Source organism: Mobula hypostoma, chromosome 2, assembly GCF_963921235.1.
Source record: "Mobula hypostoma chromosome 2, sMobHyp1.1, whole genome shotgun sequence".
NCBI lineage: Eukaryota > Metazoa > Chordata > Chondrichthyes > Myliobatiformes > Myliobatidae > Mobula > Mobula hypostoma.
In genome coordinates this window covers 120035510-120060465 of record NC_086098.1, presented here as the reverse complement: position 1 = coordinate 120060465, position 24956 = coordinate 120035510, and the positions used below count along the sequence as shown (strand labels likewise).

The 24956-nt window shown below is 40.8% G+C and overlaps 1 protein-coding gene across 1 annotated transcript in view; it reads right to left on the bottom strand.

The window, feature by feature from the left end:
- Positions 1-24956, bottom strand: part of LOC134357440 (dynein axonemal heavy chain 8-like) — a 1088497-nt gene that overhangs the window by 413849 nt on the left and 649692 nt on the right. The window contains exons 47-48 of the mRNA XM_063069028.1: positions 21772-21879; positions 12064-12198 (exon numbers count right to left, since the gene is read on the bottom strand). Of these exons, the coding sequence (XP_062925098.1) occupies positions 12064-12198; positions 21772-21879 (243 nt within the window). The remainder of the gene's footprint in view (positions 1-12063; positions 12199-21771; positions 21880-24956) is intronic.

Here is a 24956-nt window from a genome sequence, read left to right as displayed (position 1 = left end):
CTCACGTACACTAGACTAATGCAGGTTTGAAGGTGAAACTTGCAGAAAATGTAACAAAGTAGGACAAATACAAAGAGGATGGCAGGCAAATAAAAACAAATAGACTGCATAAGGAAGAGAAAAAGATAAAAAGTCAAACTGCAGTTTCAAAATGAACACTAATCCGCATGCTGTTGGTAAAAGATCTGATAAAATTGAGAGTGACGCAGGATTGGGTAGCTGTGAGGTTTACAATGTGAAAGCTAACAATATACAAGAAATATGGCTTACACTAGAAGTGAATGGTAAATTAATTAAAATGAAATTGGACACTGGCTCAGCTATTTCAGTCATTCAACAAAATGAGTTTGAACAGAGTAGAGTAGAGTAGAGTGGATAGGGGAGAACCAGTGGATGTGGTATATTTGGATTTTCAAAAGGCTTTTGACAAGGTCCCACACAGGAGATTAGTGTGCAAACTTAAAGCACACGGTATTGGGGGTAAGGTATTGGTGTGGGTGGAGAATTGGTTAGCAGACAGTAAGCAAAGAGTGGGAATAAACGGGACCTTTTCAGAATGGCAGGCGGTAACTAGTGGGGTACCGCAAGGCTCAGTGCTGGGACCCCAGTTGTTTACAATATATATTAATGACATGGATGAGGGAATTAAATGCAGCATCTCCAAGTTTGCGGATGACACGAAGCTGGGTGGCAGTGTTAGCAGTGAGGAGGATGCTAAGAGGATGCAGGGTGACTTGGATAGGTTGGGTGAGTGGGCAAACTCATGGCAGATGCAATTTAATGTGGATAAATGTGAAGTTATCCACTTTGGTGGCAAAAATAGGAAAACAGATTATTATCTGAATGGTGGCCGATTAGGAAAAGGGGAGGTGCAACGAGACCTGGGTGTCATTATACACCAGTCATTGAAAGTGGGCATGCAGGTACAGCAGGCGGCGAAAAAGGCGAACGGTATGCTGGCATTTATAGCGAGAGGATTCGAGTACAGGAGCAGGGAGGTACTACTGCAGTTGTACAAGGCCTTGGTGAGACCACACCTGGAGTATTGTGTGCAGTTTTGGTCCCCTAATCTGAGGAAAGACATCTTTGCCATAGAGGGAGTACAAAGAAGGTTCACCAGATTGATTCCTGGGATGGCAGGTCTTTCATATGAAGAAAGACTGGATGAACTGGGCTTGTACTCGTTGGAATTTAGAAGATTGAGGGGGGATCTGATTGAAACGTATAAGATCCTAAAGGGATTGGACAGGCTAGATGCGGGAAGATTGTTCCCGATGTTGGGGAGGTCCAGAACGAGGGGTCACAGTTTGAGGATAGAGGGGAAGCCTTTTAGGACCGAGATTAGGAAAAACTTCTTCACACAGAGAGTGGTGAATCTGTGGAATTCTCTGCCACAGCAAACTGTTGAGGCCAGTTCATTGGCTATGTTTAAGAGGGAGTTAGATATGGCCCTTGTGGCTACAGGGGTCAGGGGGTATGGAGGGAAGGCTGGGGTGGGGTTCTGAGTTGGATGATCAGCCATGATCATAATAAATGGCGGTGCAGGCTCGAAGGGCCGAATGGCCTACTCCTGCACCTATTTTCTATGTTTCTATGTTTCAAAGCTACTAAACTGAACCCTGCAGCTATCCAACTAAGACCTTATACTGGAGAAAAGATCATTCCTGTGGGAATGACATTGGTAACAGTGAAAAACAACAACCAACAAACCAGAATAAGTTTGTATGTGGTAAAAACAGGAGATTCAGCATTGTGGGGGCATGATTGATTGAGACAACTACGACTTGATTGGAGATCTATCATTATTTCCATGCCACAATTGAGTCAATTGAAAGCGAATTAAGAAGGTAGTGGATGATGCCATAACTGACTCCATGCTGTACACCATGAACTGTTGCCCCACAGAGGGCAAACAGGTATTGGTGTCAACCTTTGTACCTTTAGTTGGAAAGTATATTGGTCCAAGCAAGGACCATACTGCTCAGAGGAATCATGAATGTGATGAAAACAGTGGTCTGACTGCAACAGTTTTTGTAGACACCATATCTGAGAGCACTTCTGATACGTTAATCAAACAGTTACTTGCGAAATGTGGCTTGGTTTTAAGCTGGAAGAGAGTTCAAGGAGCTTCAGGAAAGTTGGAAGCATTTGGCTTTTGTGAGTATAAAGAGCAGAATCTACTCTGTGTGCATTAAGGCTATTGCGTGAACTTCAAGTAGGAGACAAAAAGCTGCTTTTTGCAGTAGATGCAAAGAACAAAGCCTAGCTGGATAAATGGAAAGTCAATAAGAAATGAGTCAATGGAGATACGTAAACAGAGGAGTTGTCAGGTGATGTTATGGATGAGGAAACCAAGAGGGGCCATTAGATTGTAAAGGGAGCAATCAAAGGATTAATAAGAGAATACTCCAGTGAACTAAATGCATCTTTCCAAGATCAAGATACACATCCTAGAAAGAAGGAAAAGAAAGAGGAGGATGACATAAGTGCTATGAAATGGAAGAGAAGAAATTTCAAGAAATGAGCAAATTCAGAGATACTCACCAGAAATTAGAAGTTGAACAGGAGAGAAGAAAGAGAGAGAAAGAACATGAGCGAGCAAGAAAAAGGCACAAAAGAAAGAATGAACATGAGAAATAAAAAGAGCACAATAAAGAGAGAGAAAGAAGCCGGGACAGGGAGAGAAGCAAGGACTGTAGTAGATCCCAGAGCTCTCAGGACCACTTCCTGCAGTCTCAGAGTCAACTCCTACAACAACCACAGAGGCGGTCCCAGAAATTGAGATTGTTTTCACAGCCACAAGTCTCACCTGCTTAGCAGAGTGACCTCCCTTGTCTGGAACAATGTTATAAGATCATAAGGTATAGGAGCAGAATTATGCCATTCAGCCCATCGTCTGCTCCGCCATTTCATCATGGTTGATCCAATTTTCCTCTCAACCCCAATCTCCTGTCTTCTCCCCATATCCCTTCATGCCCTGACTAATCAAGAACCTATCAGCCTCTGCCTTAAGTTTACATTTACTTGGCCTCCACAGCTGCCTGTGGTAAAGAATCCCACAGATTCACCACTCTCCGGCTAAAGAAAATCCTCCTCATCTCCTTTCTAAAAGGATGCCCCTCTATTCTGAGGCTGTGTCCTCTGGTCTTAGACTCTCCCACCAGAGGAAACATCTTCTCCACATCCATTTTATCAAGGCCTTTCACCCACAAGAGTAAGAAATCTTCACAGCGATTAATATTTAAGCCTGAATGGGATAATTTAAAATTATTATGCTGTGGATGTCTATATAGTAGTTGTATTATACAATATTCTGTGTACATATTGAGTTGGAGTTTATAGCTAAGCAGGAAGGAATGTTGTGTATTTAATATTTCAGTAGTATTTCAGCAATATTGCAAATATGTTATTTGATTTAGCATTCTTGTTTGTTTAAATAATTCATTACAGATTATATATAAAAATAAGTGCAAACATCATGACTCTACCACGATACATGCGTGCCTTACTTAAAGAAAACACGAAGTTAGGCTCACATTTCTGACTCTCTGTCTTTTCCTTTAAATTAGTTTTATGTTTTGGAGTTACAAAACGTAAGTTTTCCAAGTTGATGTTTCCGGTCAATACAGTGATCCAATGGCTAAGTTCAAGTTTAAGGAGAACTGCCATCCAAAGGCCTGAGTAATGCTGTGGTGGACCCAAAGGTAGAAAAACTTGACCAACTGCAGAGAGCAGAGAGGGCTGGGAAATAAATATTCAAGGGTATATGTCCTATCGAAAGGGCAGACAGGTGGGCAGAGGGGGTGAGGTGGCTCTGTTGGTGAGGAATGAAATTCAGTCCCTTGTGAGGGGCGACATAGAATCAGGAGATGTAGAGTTAGTATGGATAGAATTGAGAAATTGTAAGGGCAAAAAGGGCTACTGGGAGTTATCTACAGGCCCCCAAACAGTAGCCTGGATATAGGGTGCAAGTTGAATCAAGAGTTAAAATTGGCATGTCGCAAAGGTAATGCTACGGTTGTTATGGGGGATTTTAATATGCAGGTAGACTGGGAAAATAAGGTTGGTACTGGACCCCAAGAAGGGAGTTTGTGGAGTGCCTCTGAGATGGATTCTTAGAGCAGCTCGTACTGGAATCTACCAGGGAGAAGGCAATTCTGGATTTAGTGTTGTGTAATGAACCGGATTTGATAAGGAAACTCGAGGTAAAGGAGCCAATAGGAGTTAGTGACCATAATATGATAAGTTTTAAACTACAATTTGAGAGGGAGAAGGGAAAATCGGAAGTGTCAGTATTGCAGTTGAACAAAAGGGACTATGGAGCCATGAGGGAGGAGCTGGCCAAAGTTGACTGGAAAGATACCCTAGCAGGGATGACAGTGAAACAACTCTGGCAGGCATTTCTGGGAATAATACAGAAGGTGCAGGATCAGTTCATTCCAAGGAGGAAGCAAGATTCTAAGGGGAGTAAGGGGCGACCATGGCTGACAAGGGAAGTCAAGGATAGTATAAAAATAAAAGAGAAGTAGCATAATATAGCAAAGATGAGCAGGAAGCCAGAGGATTGGGAAACTTTTAAAGAGTAACAGAGGATAACTAAAAAGGCAATATGGGGAGAAAAGATGAGATAAGACAAGCTAGCCAGGAATATAAAGGAGGATAGTAAAAGCTTCTTTAGGTATGTGAAGAGGAAAAAATCAGTTAAGACCAAAGTTGGGCCCTTGAAGACAGAACCGGTGAATTTATTATGGGGAACAAGGAAATGGTAGACGAGTTGAACAGGTACTTTGGATCTGTCTTCACTAGGGAAGACACAAACAATCTCCCAGATGTAATAGTGGCCAGAGGACCTAGGGTAATGGAGGATCTGAAGGAGATTCACATTAGGCAGAAAATGGTGTTGGATAGACTGATGAGACTGAAGGCTGATAAATCCCCAGGGCCTGATGGTCCGCACCCCAGGGTACTTAAGGAGGTGGCTCTAGAAATCGTGGACGCATTGGTAATTATTTTCCAATGTTCTATACATTCAGGATCAGTTCCTGAGGACTGGAGGGTAGCTAATGTTATCCCACTTTTTAAGAAAGGAGGGAGAGAGAAAACAGGGAATTATAGACCAGTTAGCCTGACACCAGTGGTGGGGAAGATGCTGGAGTCAATTATAAAGGATGACATAGCGGCACATTTGGATAGCAGTAACAGGATCGGTACGAGTCAGCATGGATTTACGAAGGGGAAATTATGCTGGACTAATCTTCTGGAATTTTTTGAGGAGGTAACTATGAAAATGGACAAGGGAGAGCCAGTGGATGTAGTGTACCTGGACTTTCAGAAAGCCTTTGATAAGGTCCCACATAGGAGATTAGTGGGCAAAATTAGAGCACATGGTATTGGGGGTAGGGTACTGACATGGATAGAAAATTGCAACACTCACAACACGCTGGAGGAACACAGCAGGTCGGGCAGCATCCGTGGAAAAGATCAGTAGATGCAATTGGCAATTGCCTCTGATCCGGGCCAACATTTACGTGCCGGGCCATGCCTAATTAATTAATTTGTTTATTTCGGCTTTTTTCTTAAAAATGTGCTGGGTGCATCTTGGCTACCGCTGCGTTCTCCATAGCAATGTATCGGTCCGCGGCCGGGGGTTGGGATGGTGGGACACTGGGGTGCCATCTCAGTGTCTGTTTCCATCAGGGCAGGCAGGTCATCTTCTTCTATGTCTGCCTGCCTCGATGTCAAAGGTCGAGGTTTGTCATCTGCTGTGGCTGATGTGGAAGGCTTGCTTGACTGCTTAGCCTCATGCATTTTTCTATCATACAGTTCTTTGTAAGCACTCAAACCAGCTTGCAAATACGCCCTAAACCAACGTACCCTTTCAAAATTAAAGTTATACTTCATTACTGCAGCGAAAATCTCACGCAGTTGCTTCACGTTCAGTTCCTGGATGACTTCACTTTCGGTCCGTTTGCTGCTGCAATCGGTTTCGATTGTTATCCTTTCTCTTCCAATTGCATCAGCTCTTCATCTATCAGTTCTTGGTCATGGGATGCCAAAACCTCTTCAACATCATCTTCGTCAACTTTCACAAGCCAAACTCACTTTGTCCTTACTTCGTTCACCACGATCAAAACGCTTAATTATGTCTAGTTTTATGCTAAGTTTAACACCCTTATGAGCTCTTTTAGGCTTTTCTGATACCTTAGAACTTATCTTGCAAACGGATGCTCACAGGCACGTGTTTAAGTAATGCCGGCTAGAATGCAGTTCTGAATCCGGGGGAGGAGCGGCTGCTCGGGGCACGCGCTGCCTTTTTTTCGTAACAGTGAAAACACCTTCTGTTAACGAAAACAGGTAATTAATGTAGGTCTTTCATAACAGTGAGGTTTCGTAAAGCGAATGTTCGAAAAGCGGGGGACATCTGTACTGACTGTGGATGATCAGCCATGATCACAGTGAATGGTGGTGCTGGCTCAAAGAGCCAAATGGCCTACTCCTGCACCTATTGTCTATTGTCAGATGTGATACGGGCGGCTCTCCAGAATTGCAGCAAGCAAGAGGCCATGAAACAAACATATAATTGTACACAAGGCCATGAATACTTTGTGCCAGAGACATAATCTACACATGCATCTCGCAGAAAGAAAACTGACTAGCAGCTATCGTCCAGCTTGCCACAGTCAAGTAGCAGAACCTGAGATGACAGATGGAAAACTGCTGGTGACATTTGGATTAAATACGCCAGCAAACTGTAGGGGAGCCCAGGAAAGCTACAGAATCATCTTCTGCTGATGAAGCCAGTGTCCCAGCAGATGAACCAATGAATGCTTCATCTAGAAATTCACAGCCCACTAAAATTGACATCAGCTAACCAGGAAGGCATAGAGAGAGAATCTGCCTCCCTGCAGCAGTCCAGAAGGGTGCACCGGCCAGTTGACTGCTACCAAGCGCTATAGATATTTCATTTTTCTCAGTTTAACTCACTTACTCCATTACTCTGTGGTTCCCATCATTAGCGGGGAGGATAGTACCATTTCAGATCAGTTGTAAGAATGTGTTGAGAGTGTATGTGGCCAATCGATCTTACAGTGAATTGATTGGGCTTCCTTCATGCAGTTTATGTACTGTCGTTTGGGTGCAGGCTTTCGAGTATGTATGTCTTTTGTCTTGGCGGTCGCATTCATAGCTCCCACACTGCAAGTTGCCCAGTGTGTACCATTACTAACAAGCCTCAGTAAAAACATTTAATCATAAAACTCTGTTGCTGTTCTTGTCCCATGGATACATAACAGCAGGGCAGTGTTAGTGGCTGATTTAAATTTTCCTGTTATCAACTGGGCTAGCCCCCCCAGAGTGCAAAGGGCTAAGGTGGGATGGAATTTGTATCACAAGCAAAAGAAAATCTGCAGATGCTGGAAATCAAAGCAATACACACAAAATGCTGGAGGAACTCAGTAGGCTAGGCAGCATCTATGGAAAAAAATAAAAGTCAACATTTCGAGCCCAGACCCTTCGGCAGTATTTGTATGATGCAGAATTGTATGAAGGCAGTTTCCTCACGCAATAATCTGATGCTCCCATTCAGTAATGAGCAATGCTCGACCTCCTCTTCCAGAACGAGAAAGGCCAAATAACTGAAATGGCAGTTGGAGAGAACTTTGGGTACAATGATCACAATTCTGTTAGTTTTCAAATTGTAAGTCATACTTTATTGATCCCGGGGGAAAATGGTTTTCGTTACAGTTGCACCATAAATAATTAAATAGTAATATGTAAATTATGCCAGGAAATAAGTCCAGGACCAGCCTATTGGCTCAGGGTGTCTTATTGTTATGGAAAAGGATAGAACCAGGTCCACAAGTTAAAGTCCTGTACTGCAGTAGGGCCAATTTTGAGGGCATTAGGTATGATCTAGCTGGGGTTGACTGGGTGGCTCAATTTAAAGGGAAAGGAACAGATAGCAAGAAGAAGAATTTTAAGAGTTTTGTATCAGTTGTTGAGACAGCATGCTCCTGTAGGATAAAAGATAGACACACCAAGTTCAGGAAACACTCAGTGTTGACGGATATCAAGTCTTTGGTCAGGAAAAAAAAGGATGCAAACAGTACATCACTTCTACTCAGCTGGGCACAAGATGAATCCTCAGATGAATACAACATGTTTAAGAGCAGGGTTAAGAGGGTAATCAGGAGGGTAAAAAGTGGGTATGAAATGGATTTTGCAGGCAGGGTTAAAGATAATCCCAAGAGGTTCGTCAGTTAGACTAAAAGTAAAAAGATGACCAGTCAGAGACTAAATCCTCTTAAAGATCATCAGGGCAGCCTCTGTACGGAACTACACAGGAAATGACTTGGATTTTTAATGTCTATTTCTCCTTGGTGTTTACTAAGGAGAATTTCATGAATGCCAAAGAAATGAGGGGTATTGGTAGTGAGGTCTTGGAACATTTGCATATCCTAAGGAAGGGGTATTTACAGACTTGAAGTGTATCACACTGGGTAAATTCCCAGAGCCTGATCAAGTGCATACAGACATTATTATGGGAAGCCAGAATCACAGTGTCCCTTGGAAAGATACTTGCCTTCCTGTTAGCTGCTAGTAAAGTTCCATAAGATGGGAGGGTGGCTACTGTTATTCAATTTTTCAAGAAGGGTAGCAAGGACAGGCCAGGGAACTAAGGCCAGTGAGCTTGATGCCAGTTGTAGGGAAGTTACTGGAAGGAATTCTGAGTGACAAGACCTACCATCGCATGGATAGTCAAGGACTGATCAGTAATAGCATGGTTTTGTGCATGGGAGGTCATTTCTTATTAATCTTCTGGAGTTTTTTGAAGAGATAACTGAGGGAATAGATGTGGGCAGGGCACTGAATGTGGTCTATATGGACTTCAGTAAGGACTTTGACGAGGTCCCCCATGGAAAGCTGATCTAAAAGATTAGGGTGCATAGTATTCAGGGAGAGCTAGAGAAGAGTGTTCAGAATTGGCTCAATGACAGTAAGCAGAGAGTGATAGTTTAAGGTCAATTCTTTGACTGGAGATCTGTGAGTAGTGGGATGCCTAGGGGTCAGTGTTGGGACCTCTTATTCATTTTATATGTAAATGATTTGGATGTGAATACACATGGCACAATTAGCACATTTGCTTATGATGCTACATTAAGAGGTCTTGTTAATAATGAAACAGGTTACAATGAATTGCAAAGAGATCTTCTCACAAACAAGAGAAAATCTGCAGTTAGGGAGACGGGCTGAGTAATGGCAAATGGATTTCAATTTAGGTAAGCTTAAGATGATGTGTTTTGTATATTCAAACCAGAGCGGGACCTACAGTGCCTATAAAGAGTATTCACCCCCCTCTTTTGTGTCAAAGTGAAAACAGATCTCTATAATGTGATCTAAATTAACTAGAAATATAAAACACAAAATTACTGATTGCATAAGTAGTCACTCAGTTTAATATGACACACCAAATCATCATGGGTCAACCAATTGACTTTAGCAGTCATATAATTAGATAAATGGAGATCACTGTGTGCAGTGAAGGTGTTTCAGTTGATTGTGGTAAAAATACACTTGTATCTGGAAGGTCCAACTGCTGGTGAGTCAGTATCCTAGCAAAAACTAAACTACACCATGAAGATAAAAGAACACTCCAAGCAACTCCATGAAAAGGTTATAAAAAAGCACAAGTCAGGAGGTGGATACAAGAAAATTTCCCAAGTCACTGAATATCCCTTGGAATACAGTTAAGTCAACCATCAAGACATGGAAAGAATATGGTAAATCTGCCACTGTGGAAAAAAAACTCACATGAAGTCTTGGCTAGAGTTTTCCAGAAGGCATGTGGGAGACTCTGAAGTCAGCTAGAAGAAGTTCTATGGTCTGATGAAACCAAACTTGAGCTTTTTGGTCATCAGACTAAATGCCATGTTTGGCGTAAGCCAAACACAGCACATCATGAAAAAATACTGTCCCTACTGTGAAGCATGATGATGACTACATCATGCCGTGGGGATACTTCACTGCAGCAGGTCCTGGAAGGCTTAGAGGGTAGAGGTAAAATGAATGCAGCATAATACAGGGAAACTCTGGAGGAAAACCTGATGTAGTCTGCAAGAGAACTGCGACTTGGGAGAACACAAACAACAGGAATTCTGCAGATGCTGGAAATTCAAGCAACACACATAAAAGTTGCTGGTGAACGCAGCAGGCCGGGCAGCATCTCTAGGAAGAGGTACAGTCGACGTTTCAGGCCGAGACCCTTCGTCAGGACTAACTGAAGGAAGAGTGAGTAAGGGATTTGAAAGTTGGAGGGGGAGGGGGAGATCCAAAATGATAGGAGAAGACAGGAGGGGGAGGGATGGAGCCAAGAGCTGGACAGGTGATAGGCAAAAGGGATACGAGAGGATCATGGGACAGGAGGCCCAGGGAGAAGGAGAAGGGGGGGGGACCCAGAGGATGGGCAAGGGGTATATTCAGAGAGACAGAGGGAGAAAAAGGAGAGCGAGAGAAAGAACGTGTGTATAAAAATAAGTAAGAGATGGGGTACGAGGGGGAGGTGGAGCATTAGCGGAAGTTAGAGAAGTCGATGCTAAAGATGAAGCCACACTCAGGTTGGAGGAACAACACCTTATATTCCGTCTGGGTAGCCTCCAACCTGATGGCATGAACATCGACTTCTCTAACTTCCACTAATGCCCCACCTCCCCCTCGTACCCCAGCTGTTACTCATTTTTATGCACACATTCTTTCTCTCACTCTCCTTTTTCTCCCTCTGTCCCTCTGAATATACCCCTTGCCCATCCTCTGGGTACCCCCCCTTGTCTTTCTTCCCGGACCTCCTATCCCATGATCCTCTCGTATCCCTTTTGCCTATCACCTGTCCAGCTCTTGGCTCCATCCCTCCCCCTCCTGTCTTCTCCTATCATTTTGGACCTCCCCCTCCCCCTCCAACTTTCAAATCCCTTACTCACTCTTCCTTCAGTTAGTCCTGACGAAGGGTCTCGGCCTGAAACGTCGACTGCACCTCTTCCTAGAGATGCTGCCTGGCCTGCTGCGTTCACCAGCAACTTTTATGTGTGTTACTTGGGAGAACATTTGTTTTCCAGCAAGAAAGTGACCCCAAGCATAAATCCAAAGCTAGACAGGAATGGCTTAAGAACAAGCAAAGTTAATGTTCTGGAGTCAGAGTCAGAGTCTAGACCTCAATCCAATTGAGGATTTGTGGCTGGACTTGAAAAGGGCTGTTCACTCACAATCCCAATGCTTTTTTTCTGTTGATCAGTGTCAAAAAAAGCCAAATTAAATCCACGGTGATTCAATACTGTAAAACAATAAAACACGAACACTTCCAAGGGTGTGATGTACTGTGTTCAGTTCTGGTCACCTCACTACAGGAATGATGTTGATACTATAGAGAGAGTGCAGAGGAGATTTTCAAGAATGTTGCCTGGATTGGAGAGCGTGCCTTATGAGAATAGATTGAGTCATCTTGGCCTTTTCTCCTTGGAGTGACAGAGGATGAGAGATGACCTGATAGTGGTGTATAAGATGATGAAAGGCATTAATCGTGCGCATAGCCAGATGCTATTTCCCAGGGCTGAGGTGGCTAACATGAGGGGGCATAGTTTTAAGGTGATTGGAAGTAGGTACAAGGGGGATGTCAGAGGTAAGTTTTTCACACACTGCACCTGCCTCAACCATTTTATCCAGCAGTTCATTCCATATATATACCACCCCCAGCAAGAAGAAGATGCTCCACAAATCCCCTTTAAATTGTTCATTTTTCACATTAAACCTATGCCCTCTAATTTTACGTTTCCCTTTCCTGGGGAAAGAAGACCACATGCATTCACCTCATGATTTTATATACAGTATATTATTCAAACTTAATCACTTATGCTAAATACATAATATATAGTAGTGTTTATGCACTGTGCCATATTTCTAAAATTTGGTTCTGCTGATGTCATTGTTCTATCTTAACTGGTACATTGAATTTTATTTTGGAAGAATATTTCTTCATTTAAAATACACTTAAAATCATCTCCAACTCTCTCTTACCAATTTAGATAGATTCATGTCTCTTAAAACTCTCATGACAATTGTTGACTCACTGTCTTCTGGTCGCGCTCTCTTCTGAGCTCCCAGTGTTCTCAAGACAGAAAGAATATTTCTCAACCCAAAGTCATAATGAACCTACAAGCAGTTGATAAAAATAATCATAACCAGAATGCTGAATGAAATGACTTATAGTCCAATATGTTATTTATTAAGCAAACCAGTTTCCAGTTTGAGTTGTACAAGCATAATTCAGCACAAGAAGTTATCTGATTCTTGGGCCAAACATGAACAAAAGAATTCATGAGGAGAGGGAGTCATTGTGCATACATTAAAGTTCTATTAAAACAAATGTTCTGTAAATTAAACAATCAATCAATAATTTTTGTATGATGCCAATTACTCTGTGGAGAATCTGACTTACTGTTCTTTTTTCTAACCATTAAGTGAAAAAATTCAAGAAATACTTCACAGCTAATGCATTTTTCTGAAGTGTTTACTTGAGAATGAAGTCAGCCAAATGGTTAGGGACAAGTGTGGATTGATTCAAGAAAGCGAAAATAGTTTTGCTAAATTGTACCTACCTGATTGGCCATAACTCAAGAGTCATAGTGTCATACAGCATGGTGAAAGGAAGTTCACCTCACTAAACCCATGTACTCATTTATTACAATCCTACACTGACTCCTTTTTATTCTTCCTCATGTACCCAGATTCTATCCATCCACCTACACACTAAGAGCAATTTGTAGTGGATAATTAACTTACCAACTTGCATATGGTAGGAAACAGAGCCCTTGATGACACATTGTGATCATAAAAGAGAATATGAAAACACCACACAGAAAGTAGCTGAGCTGAAGGTTGAAACAATTCATTAGAGCTACCGCTTCACAGCTCCAAAGAACTGTTTTCTTTTTTTTTGGAGAAGCAACAGAGAGGAACAATGAAGGAAATGCATTTGATGTGGTATATATGGACTTCAAAATTAAGGGCTGCATAATAGGATTGTTGTCAATATGGAACAAAAGGGGCTGTAGCTTAGACGGAAAAGGTATATTTAGGGTAGATATTTAGAATCTTTTTCTCATGGCGGGGATATCAAAAACATGAGGGCATAGGTCTAAGGCAAGAAGAAGGATTTTTAAAGGAGATTGGAGGAGAAATATTTTTTACACACCAACTGGTTGACTTATTGATTATACTATCACAAGTTTAAGAGGCAATTGGACATGCATTTGAAAAGGCAAGGCACAGAAGAAAATGGGCCAGCAAATGGGACTAGTGAAAATGGACAAAAAAGGTTAGCATGGATATGGTAAGGTAACGGGCTGGTTTCTGTACTATATGACTCTATGACTCCATTGCTCAAACTTAGTGAGGGTATAACAGAGATTTTCATATGTAATAAATGAAGAAGTGTGCTAGATACAGAGCTGTTTCCCAACCGAATGATTATACCAACGCTCTACAAAGTGAGCTTTTTGGAATAAATTTATACCAATTTGTTGAAATTTGTTTTCACTTTGACACAAAAGTGTCTTTTCTGTTGATCAGTGTCAAAAAAGCCAAATTAAATCCACTGTGATTCAATGTTGTAAAACAATAAAACATGAAAACTTCCAGGGGAGGGGGGGGACGGCATGGGTAAATACTTTTTATAGGCACTGTATATAAATATAGGGTAAGTAAGTTTGTAAATGATAGAAAGGTATCATAGATAGTGTAGAAGATAGTTAAGGGATCTTTTGGACATATGGGCAGAGAAATGACCAATGGAGTTTAATCCTGCCAAATGTGAGTGTTGTACTTTGGGAAACTAAATCAAAAAGGCAAGATCCTTTATAGTTGTCGAAGTACATAGCACCCTGTAAATGGCTAAACAGGTTAATAGAGTAATAACAAAAGGCATATAGCATGTTTCTGTTTATTAGTCGAAGCACTGAGTTTAGACCATAAAACACAGGAGCAGAATTAGGGAATTTGCCCCAACGAATCTGCTCTGTCATTCCTTCATGCCTAATGTATTGTCCCTTTCAAACTCATTCACCTGCCTTCTCCCTGTAATCTTTGGTGCCATAACTATCAACACACACAAAATGTCTGCTGAGTTTCTCCAGCATTTTGTGTGTGCTGCTTGGATTTCCAGCATCTGCTGATTTTCTCTTGTTTGTGAAAGACATATCAACCTCCACTTTAAATATACTCAATGACTTGGCTTCCACAGCCATCCGTGGCAATGAATTCCACCAATTCACCACTCTTTGTCTGAAGAAGTTCTTCCTCATCTCTGTTCTCAAAGGACTTCCTTGTACACTGAAGCTGTGCCCTCTGGCCCTAGACTCCACAATTATAGGAAACATCTCCTCCACATCCACTCTATTTAGGACTTTTGATATATAACCAATGAGATCCCTTCCTCATTCATCTAAACTCCAATAAGTACATGCCCAGAGCCATCGCTACACTCTACTCAATCTGCCACGTCTTTGCCCATTCTCTCAATCTGTCCAAATCCTCCTACAGACTCCCCGGCTCTGCACTTATCTTTGTATTGTCTGTAAACTTGGCCACAAAGCCATCAATTCCATTATTGACATATAACGTGAAAATAAGCGATCCCAACAACCCTTGCAGAACACCACTAGTCACCAGCAGCTAAACAGAAAAGGCCCCCTTTCTTCTCACTCTATGCCTCCTGCCAGTCAGCTACCCTTCCATCTACACTAGTATCCTTTTTGTAATACCATGGGCTCTTAGTCTGTTTAGCAGCCTCATGTGTTGCACTTTGTCAAAGACCTTCTGAAAATCCTAGTAAACAACACTCACTGACTCTTCATTGTTCACTGAAAATCCTAGTAAACAACACTCACTGACTCTTCATTGTTCATCCTGCCTGTATTTCCTGAAACAGATTTGTCAGGCAGGATTTGCCATTAAGAAAACCACGCTGACTTCAGCTTATTTTACCATGTGCCTCCAAGTAACTCGTAACATCATCATTAATGATGGTTTCCAACATATTCTCAAGCACTGAGATCAGGCTAACTGGCCTATAATTTCTTGCCTTTTGGCTCCCTCCATTCTTAAAGAGTGCAGTTACATTTATTGCACCTTATACTATACATGTCTAATATTAGAAAGCACACATTGAAGGTGAGAGGGGGTAAGTTCAAGGGAGATGGGCAGGGCAAGATTTTTACATAGAGGTTAGTGGGTACATGGAAATTACTGCCAGTGCTGGTACCAGGGGAAAATATGATAAAGATGTTTAAGCAGTTTCAGATAGGCACATAACGTGCAGCGAATGGAGGGATCTGGACGTTGTGTAGGCAGAAGAGACTATTTTAATTTGGCATTTAAATACTAGTTTAATTAGTTCACACAACATTGCAGGCCAAAGGGCCTGTTCCTGTGCTGTATTTTTCTATATTCTATGTCCTATTTTGACCAAGAAATTCGTTCGTTTGTTTCATTGTCTCTACGTCAAAATTTTAGGAATACCTTCACCGCATGGACTGTACCACTTCAAGACTTTTGAAATGTAATAATTTACAGGATGTGGGCTTTTGCTGGTTATGCTAGTATTTATTCTCCATCCTGCTCACCCTTCTCTTCTTGGGCACTGGTATGACTATCACCTTTTTTAAAGACAGTGGGAACCTCTGACTACATCAGTGAAAGTCTGAAGATGTCCTTGAACACTCCTGCCAGTTGGTCGGCACAGGTTTTCCGACGCCCACAAATTTCTACAGATCTGCCGTTGAGAGCACTCTAACTGGTTGCATCACCATCTGATGTGGAGGGGACACTGTACAGGATCAGAAAAAGCTGTTGAAAGTTGCAAACTCAGCCAACTCCATCATGGGCACTAGTCTCCCCAGCATTAAGGACATCTTCAAAACGTGATGCTTCAAAAAGGTGGCATCTGTCATTAAGGACCCCCATCACCCAGAACATGCCCTCTTTTCATTTCTACAATCAAGGAGGTGGTACAGGAGCCTGAAGACACTCAACATTTTAGAACCCATGAATCCATGTACACTACCTCACTATTTTTTCCTTTTTTTGCTCTCTTTTTGCACTATTTATATATAAATTGCTTATTGTAATTTATAGTTTTTTAATTATGTATTGCAATGTACTGCTGCCACAAAACAACTATTTCATGATACATGACAGTGATATTCAACCTGATCCTGATTCTAATTACCCTGAGTCTGGGAGGCAGCTAGAGTCAACTACACTGAAGAAATATATAGATTTATATATATATTTATATATATAAATCTGCCTAATATATATATATTAGGCAGATTTGCTTCCCTAAAAAGAAAATTGCCCACATTATGTCTTTGTCCCAAAAGACACGAGGAAACAAATCAATCTAAATCCTTCCCATTTAACAATTATCAACAAAGCAGTGTTTTTAACTGTGTCATGATGTAGCACTTACACACCAATAACCTGCTCACAGATGCTCAGTCTGGGGTTTGCCAGGATCAATTAGCTCCAGACTTCAATACAGCCTTAGTCAAACAGGGATAGAAGAGCAAAGCAGAGTTCAGATGAGAACAAATATCTTTTACATTGAACAGCATTTGACTGATTATGACATATAACGATGGCCATCAAAGGAAAATCTGTGAAATCATACCTCACAGAAGAATAGTTAAAGCTAATTTGTTTTTAATCATCTCAACTATGACACTGGCACAGGAATAACTCATGATACCCATCTTCAGCTAATTTATGAATTGCTCCTTCCATTTTAAAATCAAAAGTGGGGGGTTTATAGGAGATTGCATAATTTTTAACTTCATTCATAACTCTTCATTAAAATGAGACAGAATGTATCTGCGAATGGCAAGAGCTGGAGAAAATTCAGGGGTGCACAGTTACTAAGCAGCAAGCAATGTTTGCATCAAGCAACCATCTCCAACAATACATAATCAAACCACCTACCCTTGTCAAATTGTTACCATTTTAGAGTTCCTCCACCATCCACAGGATGAAAAATACTATTGGCAAGAAACTCAATTGCTTTTTCTCCACATGAGTAGTCAGGAAATTCCATGTTCTTGTGCTATTACACCTTTCTTGATGAGGCTGTGAATAAATCCTTGAAACTTTTCCCAATCTACCTGTTAATGTCTTGTCGAAATCTTAGAAGATATTAACTGGATCACCCAGTTTAATGCTGCGACTACAAGAATGAGATGGAATATATTCCATGTGTCTGGGTAGATGCATCTGTAACAATACTCAATATCACTCAAGGCAAACCAGCCACTTGATTGGCACCCAGTCACCACATTTATTTCTTACACCACGACTGACTATGTGTCATCTGGAAATGTTAGCCTTCTCTGTTTCTGTACCTGCATCTCCATAACCTGAGATTTCTAACACACAAAAGAATAAGTAGCACGTTAGCATGGTGGTTAGTGTAATGCTATTATAGCACCAGTGAACAAGGTTCAATTCTGCTTGTAAAGAGTTTGTATCTTCTCTCTGTGACTGTGTGGCTTTCCTCCTGATACTCTGGTTTCCTCCCACATTCCAAAGACATACAGGTTAGTTGGTTAGTTGATCATATGGGTGTTATTGGGCAGTGCTGGCTCACAGCAGAACTGTGTCTGCTGTATCTCCAAATAAAATAAAGAATGGCAGGTGCATGGAATGCAATCACTTATCTGCACGTTATACATGTCACACACAATCTCAACCTAACAATATACTGCCAATCCTTTATCAGTACTGAGTCTAACTCCTGGAATGACTTAGTAACACTATCTGATAACATCTTACTTTTTCATATAAAGAGATACAACCTAGAAACTTTCTTCAGCTCATAGAGTCCACACTGAGCATTAACCACCACACTAGATTAATCCCATTTCTTATTCTTCCCACATTCTCATCAACCTCCCATGATTCTACCACTCAGCTACACACTAAAGACAATTCACAGTGGTCAATTAACTTACAAATGCACATTTCTTTGGAATGTGGGTGGAACCAGGATACCTAGAGAAAACACTCAATTTACAAGGAAAGTGGGTGAAATCTACACAGATAGCAGCTGAGGTAGGGATTGAATGCAGATCTCTGGCAATGGAAGGTGGGGCTCCACTAACTGCACCACTGTGACCCCCAGTCCAACCTTCTTTGACACTGAGAATGGCTTACTGGCACTATTTTTGGCCTTCAAGGTGACTGATTAGGCTAAGATGGAACCCACATACTCTGTCACAGTTGAGAGAGACGTGTTTGAATGATGGTATGGTAGTAGTGGTATTTCAGGTGGGTAGACTGAGAGTTATACAATCCTTCTGCAGTTCAGGCTGAGCCTTCCATATGTTTAAGCTGATTGGACTCAAGTTTCTCAATGCTACTTTGAATACTCCTCTATTTTCAGTGGGCATGTATCAAGGATTTCCATGAGTCACTGTGGATCTTACATAGTATGACAGGAATTTGACAACATTCATGAAATTTTTCTTCTCTCCACCTGAAAATTTCTTGCCAAACCCACCTGCCAGACCGCAGCTGAATCAGCCACATTAATATTGTGGTTAAAAGAATGTGACAATGCTGTGTTCTAACACCATGATGCACTTTTACTACTTTCACTGCACAACAAGAGTACGATAAGCTTCGCTTTAACCTGGGAACACATATGAGTGTTGGGGTCCAGAAGTTCTTGGGATGCAAGTTCATAGCTCCCTGACTGCCTTCATCGGTCAGGGTACCAAAGGAATAAACTAGAAATTCATGTTGTTCAGTTGTATAAAACTTTGGTCATGCCACATTTGGAGAAATATGTTCAGATCTACTTGCCACACTATAGAAAGGATGTGGAGGCTTTGGACAAGGTACAAAAGAGGTTGAAAAGGATAGCTAGATAGATAGATAGATAGATATACTTTATTGATCCCGAGGGAAATTGGGTTTTGTTACAGCTGCACCAACCAAGAATAGAGGATAAATATAGCAATACAAAAACCACAAACAATCAAACAACAATATGAAAACTATGCCAGATGGAAATAAGTCCAGGACCAGCCTATTGGCTTAGGGTGTCTGACCCTCCATGGGAGGAGCTGCAAAGTTTGATGGCCACAGGCAGGAACAACCTCCCATGACGCCCAGTGTTGTATCTCGGTGGAATATTGCCAGAGTCCAACAGCAAAAGTACAATATCCGGTCTACAAACACTTTCCTCAATCGTAATATGACCAGGATTGCACCATCTGTTGTTAACCAGAACAGCAAGCCCCCAACTCCTTTACGCTTACCGCTCTCAGTGCACTTCCAGTCAGCCTGAACGGTCTGGAAGCCCTCCATGGAAAAGTTTTGGTCAGGTATGTCCTCGTGCAGCCCTGTTTCAGTAAAGCACATAACACTGCACTCCTGAAATGTTCTCTGACTCCTGGCTAGCGCCGTCAACTCGTCCATTTTATTACACACCAAACTCCTCTTCTGCATAAGTCTCTGTTGTCTCGACCCAGTCCTCTTTCCTCGCCTTTGTCATCCCCCTCTGCATCCTCTATGTGTTTTCCTCCAGATTTCAGCAGGGGTGTCCGCTGCTCTGTTCGCTAAACCGGCCGGCATAAGCGCAATCAGCAGGTCCTTGGAATAAACAATGCGACCGTACTGCTGCCCCGATAATGAGACGTGTCTGAATGTAACTATTTCCAGCGCTAAAAACCCAAATAAAACTCTCTCCACCAGCATGTTAGAGAGGGTGCAGCTTCAACGTGTTACCGTGAAAAAAAATACAACAAATAACGTAAGTTAAAAAAGTAAGAAGAAAAAAAGTAAGAACACTAGTCGGAACGGCTGTAACAGGCTGCATGCACAACCGGCGCATGCGCACATTTTACCTAGATTACCTAGATGTTTCCTAGATTAGAGTATACATGGAGAATGATAGGCCCCAAGAATATGCTTCCAAGGTAGGTGATAGAACATACATGATAGCATCATTTAAGAGGTATTTAGACAGACATACAAACAATTAGGGAATAGAGGGACATAAAGGGATAATTCTAAGTGTGATAAATTAGATTTAGCATAGTGGTTGGTACAGACATGGTGAGCCAAAGGGCCTGTCCCTGTGCTTTGTTCTATATTCTATTACGCTTAAGAAACTTGGCACCATTAAGATCAAAGTAGCCCTCTTGAGTGGCACCACAGACATTCACTCTACAAAGTCTGCACCATCTACGAAGTATATTGCATTTACTCAATAACTACAGCTTCAAGTACTCCTTGTATGAAGGACTTTTTTCTGACAATATTCTGTGTAACCAAGTCATATATTAAGGTTTTGCCTTCTTGTTTGAATCATATTCAGTGGGATAGCCTCCAACTATTCTATCTATTCCATCAATTAATTCATCTATACCAACTCTTAGTTTGTTGAGTTCAAGGAAGTAGATTGTTGCTTCTCTGATTAAAAGCCTGTAACTAGTGGAGTGCCGCAGGGACTGGTGCTGGGTCTGTTGTTATTTGTCATCTATATCAAAGATCTGGATGATAGTGTGGTTAAGTGGATCAGCAAATTTGCAGATGACACCAAGATTGGGGGTGAGGTGGACAGCAAGGAAGACTATCAAAGCTTGCAATGTGATCTAGAGCAGCAGGAAAAGTGGGCTGAAAAATGGCAGATGGAACTTAATGCAGAGAAGTGTAAGGTGTTGCACTTTGGGAGGACCAACCAGGGTAGGTCTTACATAGTAAACAGTAGGAAACTAAGGAGTGCGGTAGAACAAAGGGTCTTGAAACACAGGTCCTTAATTTATTGAAAGTGGTGTAACAGGTAGATAGGGTAGTAAAGAACATTTGTCTTCATAGATCGAAGTATTGAGTACAGGGGTTGGGATGTTATGTTGAAGTTGTATAAGACATTAGTGAGGTATAATTTGGAGTATTGTGTGCAGTTTGGTCACCTAACTACAGGGAATATGTAAATAATAAACACGAGATGTAAATAAGATTTAAAGAACACAGAGAAAATTTACAAGAATGTTGCCGGGATTGGAGAAGCTGAGTTATAAGGAAAGATTGAATAGGTTAGAATGCTATTCTCTAGAATGTAGAAGATTGAAGGGAAATATGGTTGAGGTATACAAAATTATGAGGGATATAGACAGAGTAAATCCAAGCTAGCTTTTTCTACTGAGGTCAGGTGAGACTATAACTAGAGGTCATGGGTTAAGCGTGAAAGGTGAAATGTTTAAGAGGAACATGATGGGAAACATCTTCACTCAGAGGATGGTGACAGTGTGGAATGAGCAGCCAGTGCAAGTGGTGGATGTGATTTTGATTTAAATGTTTAAGAGAAGTTTTGATAGGTACGTAGATGTGAGGGGAATCGAGAACTATGGTCCAGGTGCAGGTCGATGGGCCTAAGCAGTTTAAACGCTTTGGCATGGACTAGGTGGGCCAAAAAGCTTGTTTCTGTGCTATGACCTTAAGGAATACAATCTCTAGATATATAATCTATCTTCATTATTTTACTTCAGATTACCCAAGCATGAAGTTTCCGCCTTTTAATGTTAGATAAAACCAAATACAATTTGACCATGTCATAAAGCAGTCAATTTTCTGAGGATCAGGGAATTCTCATCTTTCCCTTTGCCAAAGGCATTATTCCTATAAACAGCATGTAAGTGACTGAACTAATCAATGACTGCTACTTACCTGTTTAGTCAGCTGCTCTTCACAGAGTTTGTAAAGTACAAAAAATTTCTGAGCCAGCAATACGTTGTCCAAAAATCCAACACTGGCAAGCTTGACCCTTATGATGATCTAAAACACTCGAAAAACATTTTACAAATAAGCTACATTTCATATTCAAATAGAATGATTATACAATTATATATTTATATTTTGGTAAACATGTACTTATGGACCTATAACACCTTTTAAGTTATTCTGACAACCATACAGTTAGCTACAGTTAGTAAAGAAACTGATCTGGACTAGTCACATTCTTAACATTCTATATGATATGTGGTGAGATTCTGTAACCTTCATCTGCTGTGATTGCTTCAAACTCTTATGTCCACTCCCCACAACACTGCCAGTTCTTGCACCCTTCCCTCATCAGCATTAGCTCATCTGCAACTATAATCATCCATTTCTTTGCTGTCTCTACACGTGAATCCTCCAAAGTTCTCTTGACTGGCCTCTCACTCTGAACCCACCCTAATTTTAAGCTCATGTAAAACATTGCTACCCATATTTTAACTCACTAAGTTTTTCTTCTTATTATTCTTGTAAAATTTAATGGTGGTTGGCAGACCAACATAAAGTGTAGTATTACCATCATCTACTGAGTTGGAGGGTGGAGCAAAGAGACAAGTAATATACCCACTAAATTCCCTCTCCCCTCAAAAAAAACTTAAATATCAAAAAAATCTAATGCTTTTCAAAAAGTATTTATATACATTACAATGGCAGTGATATGCTAACAAATATTTCATGTTAAACTATATCTGTCCCAAAGATCTCAACTTAGCAATTAGATGTTTCCTTTGCATCTCATAGGAATTGCATTCAAACAAGATAAATGCCCCTATCATGCATTTAAATTCTCAAGAAGGAATTATTCAACTTAGTATGTCCAGTCTGTAAACGTGTAAGTATAACTTCTTCCCTCCTTTTATACCCATCTCCCAGTTGAGTTCTCACCAACCTCTAAATTTTATATAAATGCCATCCTTTCCTTTTCTTATCCTAACTTTGATGTCACAGTGATCAAATAGACTTTTTAAACTGTGGTTTTCACCTCCCCTTTATGTAAAGGCATCACAATATTATATCCCTAATTTTAAGTGATTGCCTGGCTAGAATGTCTGCCACTTTATTTCCTTCAACTCCAACATGGGCAGGGACCCATAAGAAATGTATACACAAGCCTAGACCCTGCAGCCTCAACAAACAATATCCAATCTCAAGAAGAATGTCTGGCGTATAATTTGAAATAACCTGTTTTAATAGATGAAAAAACTGAGAACAATCAGAGCATAGAAGTACACACTTCTTCGACCCATTTCAAAGCTAAAATGATAGTAACCATCTTAGACATGAATACTGATACTTTGGCTAATAATCTTTTCTTAATAGTCACCTGAAACTTTGGAACATGAACAGAAACATTTGAATGACTTGTCAATGGATCCATCTGTGTAGATATGTAAGAAGCCATAATATCTGCCTTGCATGTATTGTAGAGGAGCAACAAAAAGGAGCATACTGGGACCATATTCCACATTAAACAATCCAAGATTTTGTGCCCATTCATTTTTCAGCCACACAAAACTAAAGACCTTCTGAAAGCAGTGCTCCCAACACCCCACTAATGTTGCCAATATTGGATGACTAAATTTATGTCCTCCTATGTTAACCATAACCTGCATAGATGTAAAGGTACTTCACCCATTTCTACCAGTGATGCCAAAATTGGGGACAATTTAATAGCACCACAACATAATCCCAATGCTTGAGCTTGAACTTTATCTAGGGGTTTTAAAACCACTGGTGAGGCTGAACCATAAGCAACACATCCATAATCAAAGACAGATCTGATTAAAGTAAATGCATTTGTCTAACTGTCCTCCTCATACCTCACTCACACTCAACTAAGCAGCTGATCACATTAAGGCAATTTTTAACATTTCTCTAGAATTTTATTTACACACGCCTTCCATGTTAGCCTTGTGTCCATCCGCATACCTTGAAACTTAATCACCCACTCTTGTTTAAGAGATTTAACAAATAACTTGAGAACAATTGTGGGTGTTATGTTTATTTTAGAAAAACAAATAACTTTGCAACAAAAAATTTAAACCCCCACCTACATCCCCTTTCTTCTATTAATAGCTGCCCGCATTTTCCTAACTATATAATTTACATTCTTGCTCCTCTTCCACACTGCGCCATCATCAGCATATAATGATTTGGAAATGTCTGAGCCTAACTTTAAGAACTTATCATTAATCATCATCAGGTGCCATGCCCAGTTTGAGCTTTGACTGCCATGGCCCACACACTCCTGTTTTGGGTCAAGTGGATCAATTCATTGGTATTCATTTCCAGTTCTCTGGCTGCTGTCTCCATCATCATTTGTCTTTGTCTTCTTCTTGCTTTCTTCCCTTCAATCTTTCCCATAATTACCGTGCATTCTAACTCCTCTTTCCTAATCACATGTCCAATGAAGTTACGTTGCCTTTTCATGATCTCATACATTATTTCTCTTTTTGTGTTTGCTCTGTTCATGACATCCTCGTTAGGTATTCATTTTGTCCATGATATTCTTTGCATCCTCCTCAAAAACCACATCTCTGCTGCTACAATTCGTTTCCTCATGTTACTAGACATTGTCCAACATTCTGATCCATATAACATAACTGGATAAACGTAACATTTCAGTACTCTGAGGCAGGTTGTCATGCCTAGTTTAGTATTGGTCAGTATGCTCCTCATTCTCATAAAGGTGTCTTTTGCCATCCCTATTCTTCTTTTAATGTCCAAGTCGCACCTGCCATCTGATGTCACCCAGCTTCGTAAGTAGCAAAGGTTCTGTACTTGTTTTATGTCTTCCCCGTTTATTCTCAGCCTGCAGATAGGATTCTCCTTCTTTCTGGATATCACCATATATTCTGTCTTTTTGCAATTGATAGATAGACCCATTTTTGCACTTTCTTCAACAATTATATCAATTGTTATCATTAATCATAATATTAAAAAGGAGTGGGCTACACTCTATCTCATACTCCTTCGAGAAGGTTGTTCCCTAAATCTGTATCTTTCTATCACATAAAAGATCTTGAATCCAATTGAATATTCTACCACCCATTCGCATTTTCTTCAGTTTAAGCAGC